Here is a 25,891-nt window from a genome sequence, read left to right as displayed (position 1 = left end):
AGGGAAGGGAAGGGAAGGGAAGGGAAGGGAAGGGAAGGGAAGGGAAGGGAAGGGAAGGGAAGGGAAGGGAAGGGAAGGGAAGGGAAGGGAAGGGAAGGGAAGGGAAGGGAAGGGAAGGGAAGGGAAGGGAAGGGAAGGGAAGGGAAGGGAAGGGAAGGGAAGGGAAGGGAAGGGAAGGGAAGGGAAGGGAAGGGAAGGGAAGGGAAGGAAGGGAAGGGAAGGGAAGGGAAGGGAAGGGAAGGGAAGGGAAGGGAAGGGAAGGGAAGGGAAGGGAAGGGAAGGGAAGGGAAGGGAAGGGAAGGGAAGGGAAGGGAAGGGAAGGGAAGGGAAGGGAAGGGAAGGGAAGGGAAGGGAAGGGAAGGGAAGGGAAGGGAAATTTCTTCCTAGATCTTAAGGGTAAGTAGCAATTCTGAAGCATGGCATCAATGCAGCAAAAATGTAATGTAAACAGATACTCAAGTAGTCTGTTAAAAAAAAAGAGGAGGGGGAGAGGTACTATTCAAGTACTACTCAAAGAGCAAAGTCTGGAAGAGCACAGCCCATGGCTGGCATCTCAGTATTTCTTTTCCACTAGACCAATTTGAAGAAAATCACTGCAAAGAAGCTTTCATAAGATGGCATTTTTGTGATTCAGTATAGCACCAATATTCCTTTTGAGTTTTATAACTGTTCCTAGAACATTCTTGGCAATGAATTTAAACTTTTTGAAAGAGGTTGCATTTCACTGTAAATGGTTATCTGGTATTCACAACACAAAATAAGCATTTGAATATTTATTGTGAGCACATTGCATTTTAGGGAGAACACACAAAGATTCTTACCACAATTATCTTGTTCCAGCTTTAACATATTAGCTGTCACCTCCTTAATGGATCTTGTGAGAAAGGAAAGTTTCTTTCTTTAACTCTCTTTTCCCCCTGAACGCAATTACCACCTCATTCAGAGCTCTTTGTGTCCACCTAATCTCTCTGATTATGTCTCTGACACCACCACAATACTACATGACTGACATACCTGACAGCTGTGACTAGTGACAGAACACTCACAATGCAAACCAGCTCTATGCAGGATGAGTATTACCTACCGCCAGCCTCCCAGAACAAACATGGAAGGAAGGTAAAAGGGGTGGGGGCATTTCACGACCAGCCTAACCCCTACCGATTTTGCCTCCTTTTAAAGCCAAACAGCATTGACAAGCGAGCCTCTTTGTACATACCTACCTAATGAACCAATTGTTGAATGAATACAAAAGCACACCCATTAGTATTTTAATTTTTAATTTATAGAGTGGAAAATGCATGTTTGGAGACCTGACTTACAAGCAGGACTTGATGGATCATTTTGTCTCGCTCCAGCCCTTTTATGCTTCTCCGGGTCATAATTCCCAGCTGGTGCTCAACTGTCAGATTTAGGCAGGTGGCTTTAGATGAGAGCCTGTGAGGAAAGACATACCTGAAAATGTCATTCCCTGACAACAAACTGCCCCTGCAATCAAGGACAAACTGTCTCAGAATTAAGCATTTTGAGCCATAAAGACATGAATTTGTGTTACAAATATTTGCCAAGTACAATGGCAGTGATGAATACGCTAATCAGGAAAAATATTAGAGTGCTTTATAAGGAGTCTTATACTTAAAGGTCCATGGTTTAAAGTGGTATTTATACATCAACTCTTCAGCTTGTCAGCACTGACTAACATTTTTTCCCCTGTGAAAAAAAAAAAAATATTTAAAAATCAAACCAACATTTACCTGTAGGAAATGTCTAGAGTCAAAAAGTGCCACCCAAGCATCCAGTTTTCAAGGTGATCAGATAATATTTACAGAAAATTAATCCAAGTGCATCATATCCATCTAATTTTACATCTAAAAACTGGTCCTGTAAGACTGCCCTCCAACAACCATACAGCAAAAAAAACCCATCCAGGATTGAGGGATATGCTTAGAAAAGCTTTGTATCAAACACTATGTTATTGAAAGCAGAATTTTCATTTTCTAGCTTAACTTTTTTATGCTGCAACTTAGATGTTTATGCTATTAGTATAGATTTAGCACATTGCATTAAGTTTGAAAAGATTTCAGGAGCAGTTTTAGCAAATTAATGAAATGTCTAAAGAAAATCCTCTTTTTAATCCACCATGTTCCAGCTTGCAACACTTCTTTATTCTGTATTGGAGTTACCATTCCATTGGAACCTATAAGGCAGATTCCACATTACTTGATGTATCAGTCAACTAATACAGTGCTCTAAAGGCAAAAAAATCATTACTGTTATAAGAACATTGAGAAAAATCTTTTCTATTGTTGGTACCAAGTCAAATTTTCAAATGGGAAGCTAGAAACAATATTCTACCTAACTGGCAAGTTTGGGGAAAAAATTGGTATCATGCAAACACTACCACTTAAAAACTTATTAACAGTCACCTTTCTTACTGAATATGAGGCATCATGGCAGGCAGATGGATTCTTCACCCAAATATTTGATGTTTGTCATTCTGATAAAAAGATATATATTCTTCATTTATGCTATACAACAAAAGCAGTAAGACATGAACTTCTATTATCTGGAGGTTTCTTGAAATAAGGTAGAACAAGATAGCTGTGAATGAAAGTCAGGATACTCCATTACAGTACCAGGGACACTTGATCTTATGTCACCTGCTACTCTCTCACTGGCTTCCAAGGACTTTTGTTCCCAGAATGCCTTTGCTCATTTCCAAAGGTGCTGCAGTATAGAAAGCTAACATGTTTCACATACGTAAGATACATAACCTACTAACCTCATGGTGAACTTTGTTACCCCCCCACCCCCAAACTCCTCCACAAATCATAGGAGCAAGAATATACCAGCATCTTACCTTCCAGGCATTCCTACAAAAGAAATGCCCAGAGTACTTAGTATTCTATTTCAAAAGGCCAGCACTGCCCCCAGTAATTTACTTTATATATCAAAAAACACTCACAAAATTCTCTTTACCATTTTAAGCTTTTATATAATCAAAATAATCTTCTAGACAGCCAAGCCTTGATATGCACCTCTATGAGGTTTTCTGAACGCTAATTAGTTTCAGATGCCAGGGCAACAATCTCCAAAACACACTGAAGCACGTGTACAGAATGTATTATAACTCCATTTGTAGTCAATGATGTGAAAACTTCACAAAGCTCTTGAATAATTATGATTACTAATATCCCAATTAGGTTGAACAGGTACACAGACATCCTCAACGATAGACACTTAATGAATTTTTAAAAATTATTTATTTCTGAATTTCCTCTCTGACTGGTCTTTAAATCAACAAGTTAGATAACTGTAATTAAAAAGACATCGTTTCAGGTTTGTTTGGGATTTTTTTAAGTTTGCTGCTTGGGGTGTTTGAGTCAATCTTGCCAGTCTGAGAAAAAAAGATTGCAGCCAACAACACGAGAAAATTGCAAAAAAGTTTCAAAGCTTTCAAAGATCAAAATGAGAAAAGAATTATACTTAATCTGCTTTATTAAAAGTATTACAGCTTAAAATCTTAATCAAATAAAATTCTGGACGGAATTATTCTATTTTTATTCTATTTTTCTGTATCACTGTAGACAGAAATCAGGACTTCTTCACAGTGAGCACTGGACAAATCAAAGCAAGATCATCTTGACTACAGAAGTTTATTACATAAATAAAGCAACCGTGGGGAAAGGAAGCAATCTCATTTTGTGGAGTAGGAATGGAACCGGTTTGAAGTGACTGCAAAGACAGTCATTATTGGGAGTGAAACAAGCACAGCGGGCTGCGAACAGATACCAAAATAATTCACACCACCTGCAAACAAGGATTCTCTTGGATAATGAGGACAGGTCATTTGCTCAGATGTGTTTCGCCCATATATATTTACATATTTATGCACACAAGTATAGTTCACCAGAGTATTCACAGCAGCACATCCTGCATCCTTTTCCTCCCTTGCATCCAACCAAGGAGAAAACATAGGAATTCTTTCTTCCCAATTCTTCTCATATCAAGAACTCAAGAAAAGCCCCTAACAGAAGCATGAACAGTCACAGACAGCAGGCCTACCACAGGAACAGAACACAAGACAATTCTGAATTTACACCAAATACTTAATTATCCAAAGTCAGGGCTTCTTATTGTAACTCAAAGGCAGCTTGGTCTTTTTTCCAGCTTTGGAAGAGACTTCCAATTGTGCTTCTGAAACTGAACAGACATAGGCTTTTGTACACTAAGGTCTTTCTCAAATGAAGCAGCCAAGCCTGTTGAGGTAAGGCAGCAAGCAGAAGATTCCCTCTATTCCAATTCTGTATTCAGAAGTACAGGCATTGCATCAGTTAAGGAAACACTGAACATCTGGCAGAAAGAGGGCAAAAGGAACATAGTCACAGTATCTCACAGACAGGAACTTACATGTTGGGAGAAAAAGGAGGTGACAAGACTTATCATCTCTAGTTTAATTTCTTTTAATAAATATTCCTTTCCTGGTTCCCAGACTGCTAAGAAACAGCAGCTTTAGTATACTTAGTATCCTTTTACTTAACACTGATGGCATATATCAAAGGCAATGCAGAGAGTACTTCAAGATTTTCCTCCTTGCTTTTTCACATTTCAGTTGTTTGAAAATTCTGCTAAACCAACAACCTCCTACTAAAATGAATTTCACTCACACTCCTACAAACCTGAAGAAGGGAATGATGTACATATGCTATGACAGAACAATGCTGTCAAAAAAACTGCACTTCTATCTTAAAGCAACTTTGACCATAAAGCTCCATGCTACAAAAATAAAATACAAGACAAAGCCAAAGGCTATAAACATGGTATTTGAAAAGTCATGATGGTGAAGTCCCAGGTGACTGAAAAAAGGGCAACATTACACCAGCTTTTTTAAAGGGTAGAAAGGAGGAGCCCAGGAACTACTGACCCATCAGCCTCACATCTGTGCCAGGGAAAACCATGGAACAGCTCCTCCTAGCAGCTATGCTAAAACATATGGAGGACAGGGAAGTGACTTGAGACAGGCAGCACCCTTGACCAAAGGGAAATCCTGTTTAAACAACCTGATGGCCTTCTACTATGGAGTGACCACATCAGTGAACAAGGGAAGGGTTACAAATGTTGACTCTTTAAAGCCCTTGACACAACATCCTTCTCTCTAAATTGGAGAGAGATGGATTTGATGGGTGGGCTGCTAGCTGGCTAAGAAATTGGTCATATCCAGAGGGTAGTGATCAATGGCTCAGAGTGACCAGCGGGCACCAGTGACAAATGGTGTCCCTCAAAGATCCATATTGGGACCCGTGTTACTTAATATCTTCATTAATGATACAGAAGAAGGGATCGAGTGCACCCTCAGCAGGTTTGCAGACACCAAGCTGAGCAGTGCAGCTGACAGACCTGAGGGACGGGAGACCAGCCAGAGGAACCTGGACGAGCTCATAAAGTGGGCACATGGGAGTCTCTTGAGGTTTAACAAGACCAAGTGCAAGGGGCTGTGTCTGGGTCAGGGCAACCTCTGGTATCATTCACAGGAATGAACAGATCAAGAGCAGCCCTGCCAAGGACAGCTTGGGTGCTAGTGAGAGAGAGGCTGCATATGAGCTGGCAATGTGCACTTGGAGCCCAGAAAGCCAATTATATCCTGGGAACAGGTTGCCCAAAGCAGTGGAAGACATCCTATTCATGTAAACAAAACTTCAGGTCATATTGGATTGGGCTCTGAACAACCTGGTCTAGTTAAAGTTGTTCCTGTCCAGGGCAGAGGTGGTGGACGACCTGTAAAGTTCCCTTCAAACCCAAACTCTTCTATGATATGGTAACAATGGGAAAGGGGATAGTGGAACTGTTGTTCAATGACTGCTACAATATAAGAACTGGAGAGTACTCAATTAAATCAGAAATAATCCAGTTTATCATAGAAAAAACAAATTTTCTTAAGGGAATATACAGAGAACTTTTAGAACTTGCTACCACATGGAGCTGTGGAAAGTGTCAAAAGGGTTAAAAAATGTGAACAGCTGAATTCACAAACAGGCCAATAAATGTGAAAGAAAGGTGGGATTCTACCTCCCATCCTTACTTGTCTGGTGGCAGATACTGAGGAAATAGAATTGAACCACTAAGTTGACAGGCTTATGTCATTTCTCAAAGTAATATCTTTGTAGGACTTTCAGAGACAGAATATTGGGTATGATGCAGAACTCTGGAAGACTGAAGACACTATTGCCCATGTTAAAATTTACATTGTTTTCACGTTGTTAGAGTTAAAAACAGTGCTTATGCCTGCCACTGAACTGTGTGAAACAGGAGGGGATGATTGCCAGATCCCAGCATTACCTTATGGAAACGTGATATTAACAGGTCAGCTTTCTGGACTGCAATGCCTCCCCCTGTTCCCCCACAGGCCCCCAAAAACTTACCATTGTCTGAGAGAAGGCAGCTTGATCCCTCACCTACAGCAAATAATCCTCTAAAACCAACAGAAATCAGGTAGAATCAGCTGTTTACACATAGATTTTATTTCTGAATCTACAATACTTAAAATATAACAGTATCTAGCTATTTCAAATAAATGCAAAAATACAAAATTTCCATTTGCTTTAAAAGTGCAGAAACATAAATTATAAAAAGATAACTTTAAAACATACAGTGTTATTTCTCAATGTTTTTACTATCAAAACAGATTTATAAAACAAGCACCATAATTCAACTTACAGAAGACTTTTCATCAAAGCAGCATCACAGGGCAAAACAAGTAGGACATTAGTATGGAAATGTTGTAAAATTTTTTTGAATATTTTAAATGTTATGAACTGCTATAAACTGTTATAAACAGTCACAAAACTGTTCTGACTATTTTTTTGCAATGGCTTTACCATATAGCCGAATATTAATTGGGCCATATTTGGCTGTCAGCACAATGAAGACGTCTTCAAACATTCCTTCTGCCTTTGGCTTGAACTGGACTGGCACAGTGATGTAATGACAGGATCTAAAAAGGCAATTATGGGAAAAATCATTGTTAATAAACAAATAATAAATACTACCTGATAGGCAAATTCTTGTCTAGTCTGTATTTTCATCAAAAGGGTATACTGGATGTGGACTGGATCATCAAATTTATTTTTATAGATTAGGTTATCTATTTTTCTTCTGAAGGACTTTGATCTTCAAGGTAATTTTTTCCTTCTGATTATACAAAGTAATACAATACTTTATTGCTGCTAGTTTACCTTGATAAGTTTGGTCTGTCTCTTAGCAATATTGACAGTGCATAAACTTTATTTAGAGCAAAATTACTACATTTCTTCCCTTCAAACATCACACAAGTACACTAAAATTTCCAACTCTTATTTGAAATTCATGCATTTGAAGCTAAAAATTTGTACTACTCCTAACTGCTTCCACATTAAGAAATATTTTTCTGAATAACTGTAAATCAATGCGTCCATCCTCAAACAACATTTTAGAAATTCTACACCTTTTTACATAATTCCTCTTCTATTTGTATTACATAATAACATACCAAATGTAATGAGTGTTTGTTAATTGTCAAAAGCCTAGACTGAATTATTTAAAAATATAAGCTGTACAAGCAATAGCTGAAAATTTTGAGTGGCAGTCTTTTGGATTCCATGGCATCCAATAGAAATATCCAGCACTGAAACAGGTAGCAGTAACAGGCACATACTGAAATAAGGAATTATGAACAGCATCACTTACTAGAAAAAGAAAATACTGTTTTGTTTGCTTTTACTATACCGTCAATTTTCTTTCCTTAACAGCATATAGTATTACGCAAAGTCCTCTGGAATGTGCTTATTTCCCGTTTTTTTCTCACTGTGTTCCTACCTTTTCATACTCCTTTTCTCTATACTAATCCAACTTATCATAATCAGTCTGTGCTTTTACCCTTCTACTCTACCCCTGACCTATATCTGAAGTCATACCTGCCCTACACACAATTTTTATTTTCTACTATGATCCTTAGTGCTGATTAACCACACCAGCAATTTCCAGGTATTTTTTTTTTAACAATGTCCTGGTCAATCAAATAAGAGTCCACACATTTAGAATAAAGACTGGTATGGTATTGTATTTTTTTTATCAGGTTAATACAAAAATAAAGTACTCATTGTACTGTAGTGAACTACAATTAACAGTGCACCAAAGGAATACAACCAAATCAGTTTCATGTCTCATACTCGACTGCCAAGTGTTGTATAACAAATCTGGCATTGTCTGTCTTTTTAACCATCTATGATATACAAGTTGGAGTTATTTACTCAGCTCATTAAAAAAAAAAATTAATTATTTAAAGTGAAGGACATCAGTATGACTATTTAATCCGTAACATGCATTATGTTTGAAAACATAAGTTTTCTAGGAATAGAGTGTGAAGCTGCATATAACTAGGCCACCTGAGAATTCACAGAAGTAAAAGTAAATTCAGTAGAAAGCCAGAAGAGATGCAGAAGTCTGTATCATCTCCAAAATAATACATGTGTGCTCCCTGATATATTAGATAACACTTACTCAAAAAGAACAATATGACCATACTGAAACTTAGTATTAAGTTTTGATACAGTGTAAGTTAGTTAAGTAAGTTAACAGTAAGTTACTTTTGAACAGTAAGTTCAAAAAGATGGCCACATCTGGCTGTCAAATATTAATTTCCAGAATATGTACCTCAATGGTACTGAGGCAGAGCAGTTTCTTAGCAAATGACAGCTATATTAAATTCCTCTTGATCTCTAAATTCAGGTGTCCATTTGGTGGGGGTTAAACACATTATTATTCTTCCCTACAAGCAGAGTAAGTCAGACATTATGTAGTCTGTTTTGTAGCAGTCTGATTTCTCATTATTGAGATAAGACTCATCACTTGCTTCATCAAGACTTGCTTCCTAACCGAAAGGGAAAGATGCTATTTTCATTTTCTTGGCCAACAAAGCTGTAAAGTTCAGACTCGAGATATAACAGCTCTTTGGGCTACTCCATAACATAAATGTTCTCAGAAGTTAAGCAACCTGGAAGATTTTTCTCAAGTACAGTAATTAGAAACTATAGTTTCATGACAAGTAGAATTCTGCTGCAGTTAACTGTTTTTCTCTTAAAAAAACTCTTATTTCAAACTTGCCACTATGCCTGCACCTCAGTCTCTGAATAGTGTATGGCCTTTACAGGCTGTTGCACCAACTTCAAGTAGTATTTCTGAAAAGTCAGGTGTGCCTGAAGCCTTCTTCACAGACAAACTAATCCTCTAATCCTCAAAACACAACACTGCAATAAATTGAAAAAGAAGAGTACAGGCAGTTAGCCCAGTTTAAGCCTTAATAAGCAGATGGTTCATCAATGAACAGTGACCATTCACACCCAAAGTAATTAGTGAAGGTAACAACCCAACAAACAGTTTTATCTTTTTAGTAGTATCTGGAACATATACTACCCTGTAATCAGATGGCTTCTGAAAGCAATAAAACTGTGACACTTTTGCTTTCAAGCTTTAAGTAGGCATAGCAACTTGGTAGTCCTTCCAGAAACAGAAATTCGCCACTTTTTTAATGCTTAATTCATATGCTTGTATCACTTAAGAATCATATTGTTAAAAGTATTTTCCTTTCAGTAAAAAAAAATTCTAATCTGTCAAGAAATAGAATTCTTTTGAGTGTAAATACCAGACAGAATTCAACAGCAGTGCTATGTACTGGTAATTGGGATAGCATTCTTCAATAACCAATTGAAGAACTGGCAAAAACACTACACCAGATTCTGAAGGTCAAGACTCCTGATATTAGATACAAAGTTTCACTTCCTTTATCTAGATTTAAAACTTGATTATACAGGATTACTTTTAAATTTGGCCCTCAAACTTAAGAGTATGCAATAGATCATGTTTAGTACATTACATTACACTTTTTTGGCAAAAAACATATAGGTAGATAGTACTTTCTACTCTTATTCTCATATTTACAGACTAATATTCCAAGTTCCTGCAAAGAGTCTTCTCATCCAATTAGTTCTGAACATTACTTCCTAAGATGCCAAATTTTAGAAGGAAACAGCTGACAGCAGCTTTATTGATATCCTCCTGGATGCTATTCTCAAATAAAAGCCATTTAAAACACTTTTAAAACTTTTTAAAAAGCATCTATTCAAGTCAAGCAAATCTTCTGTGCCTTATGTTCATAAATGGGAGAGCACTATGTTGTCTTCAGAGAAATTATTTTTTTTAAAAGATAAGTAAAGCTGGTATTTACACCAAAGAAAAAACTGCCAAAGTTAGTAGGAATAAAAAAAGTAGACTGACTTTTAAACTTAAGTCTACTTCAGATAAATCCTGTAGGAGTTCATAATCTCTTGCAGAAAATTTTTACACATATAGTTTTTACGGCATTCCTCAAAAATATTTTTGAAACATCAAAGTATCTGCCAGTGAAGTTACTTATTTTTTTTTGTCAAGGATGGCTTAATCAAGTTATCTTGTCCTTTGTCTGCTACTGTACAGCCTCAGATAGGCCTAGTCTTTATTTGGATAGATCTCATCCTGGTCACTACACCCATAAAAAACCCTTCTGTGCCATCTCACGTGAAATACTTAATAAAAAGATGACATTTAAATTGAAGCACTAACACAAGCCTGAGAGAAGCTACAACACTTGGCACTGAAAAGTGGCCTTAAGAATACTTTGAATACCTCTGGCTAGCACCACTACAGCCCTGTCTTTTTGATAAATGTGGAGCAGATTAGGAGGCAGAATATCTAACTCCATTTATGATTTGCTCAAAATTGCTGCTCTCTACACCCTTAGCTTTCCTGTGTTTAAAATGGGAACCTGTTTGAGAATGTATGCTGTACCACTTGTAATGAAATGGTTGCATTTCTACATCCTGACAATCCCACTGTTGCAAATGAGCATGTACTTCTTGAAGAGATGACTAATACTACTGTCACACACTTGTTGTAATGAACTCCACAGATGACTGGGTTTATTTTCAGGGATTGTTATCACTAACTTAAAAATTTCTTTTATGCAGGTAAAATGCTGAAATAGTTGGTAAGACCAGACAATTCCAGTGGCTGCTCAAACCTTGTGGTTGCACAGAATCTTCGATGCAGCTCTGCAGGTTTGTCAAATTAGAAGCATGATGAAGGCAATTTGCTTGGTCTGTTGTGCAGAAAGTATAAATGAAGGAATGACTTGATTGTGCACAGCATGCCAAATGGTTACATGAAGCATTAGGCTTAACATTAAAAGCAGCAGCACTGTTAGAAACAATTTGCAGGGAAGAAATCGGCAAATGCAGAAATAACTGTGTGGGCTCATTCTGCTTCAAACAGAGATTAGAGAGTACAGTTTAGCAGAAAAAAAAAATAAAAAAGAACCCCAACAAAAAAAAGCCTCACCCCACCCCACCCCCCCTCCCCAAACCAGTAACTATAAACAAAAGCATCCAGAATATTTATATGTACATTTTAGCACTATACATACGCAGAAGATATTTATCTTACTGAATTACTTGGTTCATTTTTTTGTTAGGAGAGAATGTTAGCATATGCATTACTCACCTTAGAGAGTATTTCAAGTGCTTGATGTAGAAAGGCTCTCTGGGATTTACAAATTTCAGCTGTAATTTAATACAAAATGCTTAAAAGTGCACTATATTTAAGCCCATCATATTCAACTTCTGACAAGTGTAAGATAATCCACTTACAAATACAGCTTTACACACACCCAAGGTTTAAAAATAAAGACTGCCCACATTTGTGGACAGTAAGGAAAAAATCTTATTTTAATATTTTAATGAAGTTAAAAAATTAAAATCAGTGAATTAGAATAATAAAAAACCTATACAAACTATGATCTACCATATTTTCGTATTAATTTATTACAAATACATTCAGTTAGTCAGACAAAAAAGAAAAATTATACATCAAAATTCTTCAAATATTGACTTTTGGAACTAGCAAACTAAGATGTGTATGACTGTAATTTTTGTCGAGAGTTAAAGAGAAAAAAAAGAGTGCAGCTGAGCAATTGAAAGGACTTACAAGTATCTGTTTAAGATGAAGTCTGCCAAACTCACCATGTGTGTTGTGCAGGAGTTATTCCGCAAATGGACCTTTAATGTGCATGCTTCCCCAACTCTGGTTAGAGGAAAAACGTAGACATCTTCTGGTGCATATACCCCTTGAATGACCTCTTTTTGTCTGATTTGCAAAAGGGATTAAGATATTAACATTTCTGACCTGTATGATCTGTGTATATTGAGTGCATACTTGAAGTAACAGTTGTATTTTCAGAGAATAAATCAGGAAAAATGGAAAGAACCAGAAAACATCAACTCTCTCACCTTCAGTTTTATATGCAAGATATTTTAAGAAAGAATAAAAGCATCACTGTGGCATAAATATACAGGAATTTACTAACACACACTTTCACAGTCTGAGTTTTTCCCCCATATGCTTTACCAGAGACTTAGAGTCTTATCAAAGATTGCAGGTTTAACCAAACATTTTACTCTTCTGCTATATTCACATCATCTTATAGTAAGAGCACTGACAATTAACTTAATACAGCAAGGTTAAGACATGCAGTATAGTGGTTTTCTCAGAATTGACTTTACAGTCAGTTGGGATGTCCAACAGGCAAATATACAAAAAGTGTACACTAAATTCTACTGCCAGTACCAGTTCATTTACCACAGCATATCATAGTTAGACAGCTTAGAAACTCAACTGAAAAGAAAAAGCATGGAAGACTGAACAATACAAATCCACAAAGAGATTTTGGCAAGTCTATTTTTTACAGCTGCTTACTCTAACATAGAATCATAGGATCATTCAGGACAGAAGATACTCAGATGGGCTCTAGTTCAACCTCTTGCTCCAGTCAGGGTCAGATGTGACGTCAGAGCAAGCTGTCCAGTTAAATCCCAAAAAGCTTTGAGGACAGACAGACAGCACAGACTCTCTGTGAAGCCTGTTCCACCACACAGATGTCCTGACAGTAAAAAAGGTTTTGGTTGTGGGGCTGGGCTCTACTCCCACACCCTTTTACCCAGCCACAGACACACTCTTGTCAGGTTTTGTCCATACATACCTTATTCTTTTTGGTTGGCCTTCAGAGTAAGCTTTCCTTTCTGGTGTAACTCGAAGCTCAGTTTTTGTAAGGGCACTTGGAGAAGACTTCACAACTGGTGTTTCATTTTCTGCTTTAGTACTCTATTGGCAAAACCAGAGAAGACTGTAAACTTTGAGTTCAAAAGTACTTAAGTATTCAGGAATGTAAGCCATTCCCCTTACCCAATCCAAGACTTTTTATTTATAGAATAATCTTTCAGGAGCATGAGAGATGGAAGCAATTATTTAGAGGACTATGTCAACAGCTTCTGTGCTTTACAAATACTTATTTATTACAAGACAATTCACAACAAACTAGCAGTGCAGGTGGAATCTCAAAAAGGCTGCAAGCAACCAAGATTTTACTAGAAGCCAAAAAACCCCTCACTTCCTCTGCAGATATTATGCCCATATGCCTCAAGAACAACCAAGTTGGCTAAACAACTGCTCAGAAAGACGTAAGTCAGCATTATAATCTGAATTCTCAAAACAGCAAAAAGCATTGTAATAATTTTTTACTATGAACAATACATCTTTCTCAAAGAAAGGCCTCTCCAGAGAGACAGAATCAGATAATGTACTATATGGTATTTTCTGCGTTCAGAAATTAGGCCAAAATATTTACCATCACCAAGACCCCCATTTAGGGTATTCTAACACAAGGAGACCAGATCACCCAATGGGAATAACTGGACAAACAACCAATTTCAAATTCTGTGTTGCTTAGTGAATCTTGCCAGATATTCTTTGGAGTCCCCTTGGGTCACAACATCTTAAACAAAGTTAAAGAACCAAAAGAACCTCCTACACTTATGGTTGTACAACATTATGTCAATTTTTGAAATGGTGCTGACGTTTTAGACAAGTAGTTGATTCCCTGACGCAGGGAAGATGAAAAAAATAGATTCATCTTCAATAGAGCTGCTATGACAAACTTGTCTTTAAGACATTCATTTCTTCTATTGAAAGAGCTGCTAATCAGTCTGTCAGAAATAGCAGCAGCCATAAAAAAAAAAAAAATCTTAATTTTAAAGGATACATTTTTCAGTTGCAAATAACCCATGAACCCCAGTAGAACCCAATAAAGACAAGAAGGGATTTGCACATGTGTCTTGTTTCAAGAGGTTTTATTTTTCCACCTAGTGAAAAACAATGGGCATCATGGCTCTGTTATCATTCAAATTCTAATTTATCAAAAGGCAAGTTGACTGCATGAGAATAAGGTACATTATGGAAAATGATCAGAAGTTACCCCAGTCTTTATAAGAGCATGTTGAAATACTGCTTGCTTTACCACAGTCTGTACTACTTCTGCTGTTTTAAATGAGAGCAGGGCATTAACACTCCAAATGGTTGCAACTGAATGCTGCAGCTCCACAGACACCTCAGGAATACAGGTTTGTATAGCTTGAAAATTGGAATTATTTTTCTCACAGAGCTTAAAAAGGTTTTCGCTCCTCTCACTTCTGAGATACACAAAGATGATGAAGCATTGTGCTCCTGATACTTTTAAATGTATTTAATGTTACTTATGTATGTTACGTAACTTTTTAAAGTACGTAAACCATGTAAATGAAAAAACTGCATGCATTCAACATTTGCAGTATCTTCAAAAAATAGCAGGGGTTCTTTACAAAGTCCTCAACTTTCTATTTGCTAAAGCAGCAGTCAGGACTTTGATGCTGCCTTAGCCTTGTGGCAGGTGGTTGCTAGTTCACCCAGAAGGGAGCAATAGAACTAAACAGCAGTCCAAGACTCTGTGCACAATACTCATTCTCAGCTCAATGATCTTCGAAGAGCCCCCAGCAGCAGGAACAGATGTTCTTCAAGAAAAGAAAAAACTAAGTTTGAATGACCAGCACCAAAAGAATCCCTCCTTTCTTTGTCTCTCGGACTGGTTTTGAAGACAACATGATCTGAACTACTGACTATAGTTTCCAATGATGAGGACTGCAAACACATGTAGAGCATAATCAAAATTACAGTTCTTTAATTTTTCAGGAAAAATATTTAAGTGGTATGTGCCACTGATTTTTTCTAAATTAATGTTGTTCTTTTAGTTCCTTCCTGAGTTCTTCCAAATTTTTCATTTTTTCTGAAGTGGTGCTATAAATAAACACCACTCAGTCACTCTGAATGACAGCCAGTCACTCTTCCCACTTCATTCTATCAGAAGTCACATTAACCACAGCTGTAGCCCCTTGCCTCAGCAAAACCACCAGATTCCCAGTCCTTTTAAATGTTTTAGTAACACTGCCTAAACTCTTGATCCCAAGAAGACAACAGATTATGATTCACTTGTCTTCTCAACTGAAAGCTGCAACACTAAATGTTCTGCGTTGATCCCTCTTCTGAACAGATGTAGTTGTACCTAGTTGATAAATACAGTACTTCCTTCTCAAATCTTTCTGAAAATGATCGTGACACACATTTCAAATATTTTCTATGAACTTTTTTCCCATGTGCAGAGATTCTATAAAAATCTAATTATTAACAGCTTCGAAAAAAATTAAGAACAAATCTGACACAGTAGTTTAAAAGCATTAATATCAAGTTATGCTGCTCAAAGATTTGCACAACTCTGACAACTAGTCACGTTTTTAAGAAGAGACTTCTTTAAAACTCTAGAGTTCTGTTAAAGAATTAATCTTCTCCACATTTCAACTAGCTTTAAAAAAACAAATGATTTAAATGATTTCCTCATTTTCAGGAAAATTATGATCAAAGAATTTGATGAAAGCCTAATAAAAAACCATCTAAAACCAAACATTATACAGGACTCTCATACCAAAAATCCAAAGTTATTTAACATAAACCTTTTTACAAGTACTCTTTCAACACAATTAATTTTGAAAGAACAAGGAACCTACAAAACAAATGTAAGGTACCTCAGCAAGAAGGCTAAGTAAGGTTCCTACTACTGAAGCATGGTTAGTACTCTAAAGAAAGATCCCAAATCTTTGTGTGGACTTCTTCAAAAAAATAAAGTCAAACCTTCTGAAGAGCACAGCAAAGCATATATAGTAACCATGCCATGCCGAATGTACAAAGCTCTTCACATTAAGCTTATTTAACTAATCATTAGAATTCTCCCTTCCTCATGGTAATAAGTCCTCTGTCCTATGTGAATTCCTCTTGCACAGATGGGATAAAAAGCAAGCTAAGGAGAGAGAGCACAGGAAATCAGTTGCAACTCCCAACTTGCTTCTTCCAAGCTTTATCATAATATTTGAGCTGAGGAACAACAGGGAAGCAAAGGAGAGCTCAAACCCAATTGCTCCCATGTATACATTTCACAATTATTCCCACCTACATTGTTACTCTGATAAAATACTGAAGCAGGTTTTATTAGAGATACAAATACCCATCTCCAAGATGGATATTTGAAAATTCCAAAACTGAATTATGTATTATAGCAAAGGTAGTTACTTCACTATTTATTTACAAAAATAAAATCAACAAACAAAAAACTAAACAAAACTGAAAAAAAATCTTTGTCTACAGAAACAATTCCCCTAGAATGTAAATTTGTCTCTACTCTCTCTGAGCTAAATAAAGTTTTATATCATAAATGCCAAAAGATAATTCATTATCACATAAGGAAGAAGACGAAGGTGGTTTTGTAACATAAGAAAAAAAAATACAATTTAGCCCAGCAAAAATACTAGCAAGGTTGAGTTCTTTTCCAGAATATACCAAGGTATATACAAAAGAGTAGTGTATAATAAAATCAAGATGTCACAAAAAATCTGTGCTCAAGACAGTACTTATAGCATTTATATACTCACATTTCCAGAAAGCTGAAATTTCAATTTGTGTTTCCTACTTGGATTTTCAACTGAGTAATACTCAAGGTCCCAGAACTGGGAGTAATCTCCTTTATCTCTAGGTGAAAAGATTACAGCAACCTACAAAAAAAAAAAAAAAAAAAAAGAAAAATTTTGCAGAACACTAATAATCTTCAGAATCTTCATACCTTCACAGTTTTACCTGTACAAAGTTATGGTTCAGCCAGCACAAAATTTACACACTACAGAATACACATGGACTACACAGCTGATCTTGCAGAAAACTATACAACTAGCTAGTCCTCCTCTGCCCAAAAGTAGAAAGAATTGGATGAAATATGTTGTGCAAGCAACTTTGAACAAAATTTGAGTTCAGGTAATCTGCTTTAAGCAAAGTCAGCAAGTGCTGGCACAATTACTGCTATTAGTAAATGGAGAGAAAGAGGACCAGGAAGAAAATAGGTGCACCTGAAAAAACACTTCCTTCAACTGGTAACTAAGTTGTGAACATTCAACTCCTCCAGCTCCAAATCTGTAAGCGCACTGTGCTACAATTATTAGTAGGCCTGAAATTTAAACCAACTTGCAAGCCATGAATATGATCAATCTTAAAGGTCACCTATGTAACAAAGGCTTGTCTCTGTATAGTGCTGTACCAGGTTAATTCAAGAGTAAAGTTCCATTGTTTTCAGAACTGAGGTTGAGAGGAGAGAGAGAGAGGAGCAGATTAGAATAGACCACTACAACTATATCGAATTAGTCAAACATCATATCCACTGCCAAAAAAAAACCAGCCAATCATGACACTGTACCTTATCAGCTCCAGCCCACAGCCTGGCATCCCAATGATGTAAATCTTATTCAAATAGGCCTGAACTAGGTTTGCTAAGGCAAATACAATTGTATAAATTCAAATAACGGCTTGCAATATTATGAAATTACTATGAAACTGGACAGAAATAAGTTTTTTATTCTTGTAAATTGTTTACAAATTGCATCTCTATAGAAATAATGTCATAATTATCCATAACAATGAAAAGCTAGGTGTTAATGAAGATTAAAAGATAAAACTCAAGCAGCATTGTGAGAGAAGACCCTTACAAACCCATTCAGTCCATCTTTGGATGTGCTTTATAACTGTGGTTATGAAACCCCCTACTGGCCAAGAAATAAAATTGTAAGTCAAATGAAACCAACTTTAGGAACAGACAACTGTTCTTGAACAAATATAGCAAGAATGCTTCAAGGAAGGGAATCAGGTGCTTACACTAGGTTTTGTAAGAACCCAGAATTATCTGCCATTTTCTTCTGGAATTTTACAAAGCATTTAAAATCATTTTCTGTTCTAAAATAATTTGTCCTTAAAAACTCCCAAACAGTAACACAAAACACACAACCACTTTGAAATCAAACTACTTTGATTGCATGAATCAGCTGCTGAATTAAGCTGATACAGACTACCTGATACACTCCAGAACCCAAAACTGAAAGGCCAACATTTTATCATTATCAGATAAAATTTATTTCTCATTTAAGATCTTGTTTTACAATTGAGACACACTAATATGCCTGAAATATTTATAAATGTTTACCTTCTCTTGTCCACGAACTTCGAGAGCACCAGAAACATGGGAAAATCCAAAAGCAGAGTAAGGAACCCTATAAACAGTACCATTTCCATCCACATCCTGCAAATGAATTTATGAGTCAGATTCAGAACGAGAAGGAAAAAAATAGCCTCAAACCACACAATACACCCACAAACACACCCCCGTTGCAGAAGACTGAGGAAAATACACCCAATTAAATTGCTTTTAAATGAAGAAATTAATACTGACTCCCTAAAAGCAAATTAATAAAGACTGAAACTGCTAAACCCAGTCACCACAACTGCTGACTTACAGTTCAGAGGCGGTGCACTGGCTGGAACATGATATACAGTCCCATGGGGTACCAGTAACAGAGCAACATAACCATTTTTCATCATTTCACAACAATTGACCATAATAATAATTCTAGCCTAAAATCAAAAATCATCACAGCATTTCAGACTATCAAAAAAAATAGGGAAGCATTTACAAATATCAGTAGCTAGGCATGGGCAACATCACTGTAATTAAAATATCCTTGACTTAACTCAAGTTTCTCCTGAGATACCATGTACAGTGCAATTTCAGCAACACAAGTCTAGAACAAGACAAGTCTGGCATTCTGGAGCCAAAAAGAGACACCTATCTTTCATTTATGCTTGATTATTTAATGCAATCTGGATAATGATACTCTGTGAGCAAACTCTGTAAAGCAGAAGAAGAAGAAGAAACTGTAGCACAGAGCACTGATTGATTCACAGTCAGGGAGCACATTAGGGAAGAAAAAAAGGAGCAAAACATTTCCCTGATATGGACAGAAATAAAAAAACCTCTGTAACTGAGGTCATGCTCAAATATATATTCTTCCTTGAGAAGCAGCTAGGAGGGAGGACAGCAGGAAGAGAGAAGTTAAAATAAAACCCAGGGATTTGCATAAAACTCCCAATGCAAGCATTCACTCACTTTAACATAGGGTGGTGCAAAAGATGACAACTTCCACTTCAGATTTTCATTCCCTTTGTTCTCCATTTCCAGGAAATTCTCTGAAAGAGAAATATCAGACCAGTATGCTAAACATCTTTGTTCAAGTATCCCTGGTGTAAAGAGTTAAGCAGAAACTATGTTTCTAGATGAACACAAGTTTAGTGGAAACACCTTTCATTATAACAAGTCTCTTTGAGTCAAGAGCAGACTCAAAGCACTCCTCCATAAAATTTGTAAAACCTTATACACAAGAAATTTAGACTCCACAAAAAAAACCCCAAAAGATGTCCAACTCCTTCCCAAGACATTATTTGATCATTCAGAGACACAACACAGAGTATTCCACTCTGGGACCAAATAAAGTTGTATCAAAAAATCTGTTTTATTACTCAGCATTATATATAAATACATGTCTCATGGCAAGAATTAACAGGACAAGATCATCTCAGCCTAGAATAGCACTTAAAGTTTAGCTGCAGACATACATTATATAGGAAATTTATAAACACCAAAGTATTATATTACAATCCTTTCATAATTTTAGCAAAAAAAACCCAAATAAAATTGATAAATTAAGCCTTGAAAGTCCTCAAGTCTGCTGGAAAAAAATTGAAGTCAATGGATCATGAAGAAAACCTTAATTACCTAAAAAAGTAAGTACTACAAAAAATCCTGGTATCTAGATAACAGAATGAGAGTTCCATAGAGTTACTTTGAGAATTTTAAGTATTACTGGAATTAAAAGTACAGACCAAGCATTTCAGACTCCATTATCTACACTGTCCTCCTTGATCACTATGTACCCAGACAAGGACAGCCATCCCTATAGCTGGTAGTCCTGTGGTCTTTAGGAAGAGCATTTATTTCCTTGCTAAACACAGACAGATAGGTCTCATGGGCACAAGCACAGATGAGAACAGATCTACTGCAAAGGTGTGTTGAGCCAAGAGTTTCAAGTAGTCAAGGGAACCTTTTAACATTCTCTTTTCCCCAGACACAGCCATCTTAGTGGCTTAAAAACCCAGCTACTGATTTGCCTTTATGCAAACCTATCTGTGGAAAAAAAAAGTGGGACTATACTGTATAAGGAGAACATAAAAAATTTAAAAAAGCATTTCAAACTAAAGGTAGAAGTGGGAAACTGGTCATTCATGCTTATTAGACTAAGAGAACCAAACCAAAGGCACTGAAGTTCCCAAACATGCAATACAGTAAACAAACCCTCTGAATACAAGATACTGCAGATGCTATATTTAATAATTCCTCTTACCTGAGCTTTGACCAGATCTTGTTTTAGGAAAAACAATGTTTTTGTTCTTTATCTCCATTTCTGTTAGAGGGAGCCTGGGGAGAGGCTTTGGCACATCAGCAGTAGGATTTTCAGACTGTGGAGTCATTACATCACTTCTCCTACATGGAAAGTCTGATCCAGACACGCTCTGTGCGACAGCCTCTTGAATAAGCACTTTAATAAACTTGTGTACAATTTGGAGAAAAGCAAAGTTTTAAACAGTGAATATTAATATATTAACAAGTGAAACTATTTAGCTCTATTTCCTTGAGCTGCAAGAGCTTATGTTCAGCTTTACATTTCAACAGATGAAAGCTCTCATACGTTAAATCACCAGGTCTTCTCCAACCTCAAGAGTCTAAAAATTCTAGGACAAGTTTAATTTAGGAGACAAGGAACATTCACTGAAAATTTGCCATCTAGGCATTTTAATTCAACAGGAATAATAATTTCAACTAATTTAACTGACAATTCCTACAACATTCTCTGTTGCAGATAAGGGAAACAGCTGCCTCATTCAGAAGAAGCTTTGTGTTCACTTTTGCTACATAATTAGAAATTTTAAAAGTTTCAGTTAATACTAGTAAATCTTAGCATACTTTTTGCTGATTTGGAGAGGTAGCAAATAAATGATAAAAGCATTATTAGCTACCAGATTTCTTATCAATTGATGGGTTTTGCTACATTCTTAACACTTGTCCTAACAGATTTCTTAAATCCTTTTCTCATATGGCAGAACCTAACATAATTAATTATGTGCAGTCATCATTTCCTTCTCAACAACTTCCCTGTTTGTTTGGGTTTTTGAAGGCAGTTTCCAATTCTATATCATACCTCACACTTCCCTCCATGGAAAATGAAAGCAGATACAGTTTTATCCCTTCAGTGTCTATTTCTCTCTCCATGCATTGTTACAAATAACCCAAAACACACACTGACTGTAAAAGTAAGAAAAAAAGTATTTTTCTTTAGGAGAGATTACCAAGGAGTCCATCTGCTCTTACACAGAAAAAAGAACTGTCTGCTTTATAAATTTTACTTAATTTTAAATTAATTTTACTTTAATGCCTCAACCAGGGAAATGTCTTGGATTAACATCCATGAAGAGGCAGAACCTGTTCTAGACATTATTTATCACAGACCTGTCATCCAGAAGTTCAAGTTTACCTTAAGGGAGCTCAAAAGGAGCAATGGTGACTTGTCCAATAACCTCTTTTAACTTCTTTTATTTTAAAATATAATACAGACTACTTTTATGTGTGCATATCTACATATATATATATATATATACATATATATATATATTTATCATTTTAGAAAATTATGCGTAAGGCAGTGGTGGGTGCAATTTTTTTGGAAATTCAGTTAGTGTTCACATCATAGTATTTCTTCAGAGATGAATAAACTAAAAATCTCATTATACAAAATGGCATTTCTACTACTTTTCTTTATGAAAACTTCACGAATTAAAAAGAATAATAATGGAAGTTGACAGAGGTGCTGACTCAAATCTAAAAGGTTTTAGCAACTTTATTGGAACCAACAAAGTAAAATAAAAAGCTGCAATCTGAAGTCTCAAGTAAACCATGTACCTTTAGTCCACTATCACAATGGATATAGATTAGGCCACTCCAAGGAATTAATGTGGGCCTTGTGGCAAGTGACGGATTAGGACTCACCAGAATTAGTGTACTGCCCCTAAAAAAAAATAAATAAAAATCAACTAGCATAATTCTCATACTAGACTAAGTATCTACATTTGTCACTAGCCCACCCAAGAAAGGATACAATTTTAAGATAGCAGATAAGTGAAGATGCTCTACAGATAGTTAAATTTAAGGTATTCAGATATGCAATATATTGAGCTTTAACAACCATGATCCCAGGATCTTCTTTCACCATCACTAAGAAATCAGATCCCCTCTTTTCATGGCCTAACTCAGTTGAAGAATTCTTCAGGCTCCAGCCACCACAGTGCAGAGTATAAAATATTCTGGCTGGCTCCTTTTTCTGACAGGTTGACTGCCCTTGGCACTGCAAGGAGATGGTCATGAAAAATAGAAAACTGGGCAAGTGTAGCTTGCTGTGCTTAAGTCAGCTGTTCCCATGGATCTGCTTCCTACTTGCAGACCTCTGTTCTTGATCCAAATTACTTACTTGAACCCAAAATGTGAGAATTCTGCCCACTCTTTTCCAGTGAACACATTTTAAAATTCTACCCTGCAAGAAAATTCCTTGCAGAAGGCCTTCAATATCCTCTTTTAAGAAATCATCCAGACAATCCTGAATTTAGGGTATGAGACACTCAGTATGTCCTTACTTTCACAGCTACTGGAAAGTCATTCATTGTTACTGCTTTTTGAGACTATTTTTCTCACCACTGATTGAATCTGCAATGAGTGGCAGATATCCGAGCCCTTCCATGGAACTCTGTTTTGTTCTCACTAGTGATGAAAGTTTCCCAAAAATTTATATCTATATGAATATGAAATTAAGTGTTCAAAATCCAATTGGCGAGGCAGGACTGAAGAGAAAGTATGTTTGGGCAATCATACTTCAAAGTTAAAGCAACTACTAAAATACAATTCTGAAAGCAAAACTATTTTTTTGATGGGAGACATTTTTTTGGGAGGATGAGAATAGTTTAATAACAGGGTCTTAAAGCTGATCTGAACTGAACCTTGAAAAACACCAAAAATTTAGAAGGGAGAGGTGAGCAAACCTTTCAAGCATGAATTGTGGAAGTCTTTGCTGCCCTGTGTGAAAAGTCTCATATACATAAACAGTGATACTATGACTACTTTCCCAAAAAGAAAAACCACTAATTAAGGCACACGCAAGCTGATAGCAGCTTGTCATTATTTTCATACCTAAAGATACTGAGGAGCCAAAGGTTGAATGCCAAAACACAGTTTTCTCAAAATAAAAAAAAATCCCAGAATCAAGTTGTGAGGAATATCATCAGCACATTTGCTAAAGAAAACACTAAGTCCCCAGAAGGGAAGCCTTCTTGAAGAGCTGTTATTTTCGAGGTTGTTTCTTGGCTGTGGGAGGGGAGGAAGTGTTTTTTGTTTTTGAATCCATAGCTAAATTTTAAACGAAAAACTACTGTGAAAAGAGATTTTTAAAGCTTCAGCTTCACTGGCCATTCAGCTCCTTGAAAATGATGCAATTATAGTACTTCCAGGCACAGAAAATTCCTGGCATTGAGGTAATTATACATGTGACAGAAGAACATCCCCATTACACACAACTGTAAAAGGAAAAGGTCCTAAAAAAAGCTAGATTTTAATGTTAGTTGACAAAAAGTCTATACCCTGGAACTAGAATAGTTTCAGGGTACTGCCTAAGCAAACTAAAGTGAATTCCTAAAAAACAATTAAAATTCCTAAGTTAGTTACACACTTAAACTAAAAATAAATTCCTCCAAATCCTTTCCACATTTTTCAAACATAAAGAAACTTAAGGAAATATACTTACTCTGGTTCAACATTTCCATGTTGTGGGGTTATAGTAAGGCAGTGAGCTGGCCATGAAAGTTCAAATGTCAACATTCTATTGGAATTGTTGAGAATTTGTACATGTCTAATATCTGCTGTTTCACCTGTAACACAAAAATAAAAGCCAACATGTACAAAAATTCACAAAAATGCCCAAGACACAGAGATGCACCAATGAAAATAAAGTATTTTCTGCCCCAATTTTTACCCTCATATTACTTTAAACTCCTCATAGGTATGCAGTGCATTCTGTATGTATACACAGAGCACTATCCAAAACTGTATTCAAATCAAGTTTGCATGAAGATTACTGGCCAAACCACAATTACAAACATCTTATGCAGTACGGTTATCTTAATACTGAAGTGGCTATTTCATTAACTTCAAAAAATCTTTACCAATGGAAGGAGATGTCAAAGTCAAATACTCAGGTGTAATAGTCCAAGTCTGTTGAGCATCTGATTTATTCTGAACCAGATCATTAGTTTTTGCAGATAAAGAAGTACCCTGAGGTCCTTTAACAGGAAGAACATCCAAAGGTGCAGTGGTATGTCTGACAAAGTTCTCAAACCTGAAAATAAGACTGCATTAAGCAAAAGCAGTAAAAAAAAAAAATCTCATGAGTAATTATAATAGTCTACTCTTAGTATTTCTCAAAATATTATTATTAAAATACAATACTTTTTATATGGGCCCTGAATTTAATTCAATTCTCCATTAAGTAAAAAACAATCCAGCAGCTATATCAGGACATAGCTTTTTCACAGAATATTTGGAAGTGGAAGGTAGCATTTAGAATGAGAAGAACTGAAACAAATAATTATCTTCAGAAAATAATATAAAATAATTTGAATAAAACATATACAGAGAAAACAAGTATTGCATAGAGAAATAAGGCAATGTAAGTTGAGTTTCACAGCATGCTGTGCAACACATTCTGAGGATCAGGAGGGAGCTGTGGAGATCACTCAGTCCAACACCCCTGCACAAAGGAGGGTCAGCTACAGCAGGTTACTCAGGACATTGAGCAGCCAGGTTTTTCATTTCTTCAGAGATGGAAACTTCACAGCCACTCTGGGCAACCTGTTCCAATGCCTAACCACCCTCACAAGAAAAAAACATAATTACATGCATATAATTACTAATTATGGTTCCAGTACCTGTCCAATTCCAAATGGGGTCCAGGAGACTTCTGAAAGCCATCCTGATCACAACCGGAGTATCCGACCACAGAAATGAGAACTTTTTGCATATTTGCATAGAAAAGATGGATATCATTTGTCTCTCGTGGGACGTCACATACTAAAAATGAGAGCAATAGAGAAATTCTAGTAAGAAAAATTCTAGAATACTCCAAAATTACACCACAGAGATTTAAGACATAGACCTAGTTAATAATCCATCAACTAAGAAATCCTAGATCATTCCAAAACTACTTCCTGCAAGTTCAGTTATCAGGCAAAGCTCAACACTAACATCAAATACAATATATAAATCTGAATACACACCTTTTAAAACATTTTATTATAAGATATAATAAATATTACATATAAAAAATAAATATAGAAATATTATCATATAGTTTCCACCTTTATATAAATGCTATATACTAATTTGATT

The 25,891-nt window shown here is 36.2% G+C and overlaps 1 protein-coding gene across 4 annotated transcripts in view; it reads right to left on the bottom strand.

Annotated features, from left to right (window-relative positions):
- Positions 1 to 6,497: 6,497 nt before the first annotated feature.
- Positions 6,498 to 25,891, bottom strand: part of CEP192 (centrosomal protein 192) — a 58,651-nt gene continuing 39,257 nt past the window's right edge. For 2 of the 4 annotated variants that reach the window (XM_014257393.2, XM_014257402.2), the window contains exons 33-44: positions 25,432 to 25,573; positions 24,670 to 24,854; positions 24,252 to 24,375; positions 22,364 to 22,469; positions 20,751 to 20,955; positions 19,460 to 19,539; positions 18,500 to 18,595; positions 16,908 to 17,027; positions 13,100 to 13,221; positions 12,084 to 12,207; positions 11,566 to 11,624; positions 6,498 to 6,988 (exon numbers count right to left, since the gene is read on the bottom strand). In XM_014257393.2, the coding sequence (XP_014112868.2) occupies positions 6,850 to 6,988; positions 11,566 to 11,624; positions 12,084 to 12,207; positions 13,100 to 13,221; positions 16,908 to 17,027; positions 18,500 to 18,595; positions 19,460 to 19,539; positions 20,751 to 20,955; positions 22,364 to 22,469; positions 24,252 to 24,375; positions 24,670 to 24,854; positions 25,432 to 25,573 (1,502 nt within the window). In that variant the 3' untranslated portion in view covers positions 6,498 to 6,849. Of the gene's footprint in view, positions 6,989 to 11,086; positions 11,165 to 11,565; positions 11,625 to 12,083; positions 12,208 to 13,099; positions 13,222 to 16,907; positions 17,028 to 18,499; positions 18,596 to 19,459; positions 19,540 to 20,750; positions 20,956 to 22,363; positions 22,470 to 24,251; positions 24,376 to 24,669; positions 24,855 to 25,431; positions 25,574 to 25,891 lie in introns of all 4 variants that reach the window. The other 2 variants (XM_014257414.2, XM_005517282.3) reach the window with 2 other exon arrangements.

This window comes from Pseudopodoces humilis, chromosome 1 (genome assembly GCF_049639895.1).
Source record: "Pseudopodoces humilis isolate 2021_Gansu_Grassland_sample_001 chromosome 1, ASM4963989v1, whole genome shotgun sequence".
Lineage (NCBI taxonomy): Eukaryota > Metazoa > Chordata > Aves > Passeriformes > Paridae > Pseudopodoces > Pseudopodoces humilis.
Note: the sequence above shows the minus strand (reverse complement) of the source record. Positions and strands in the feature narration are given on the sequence as shown.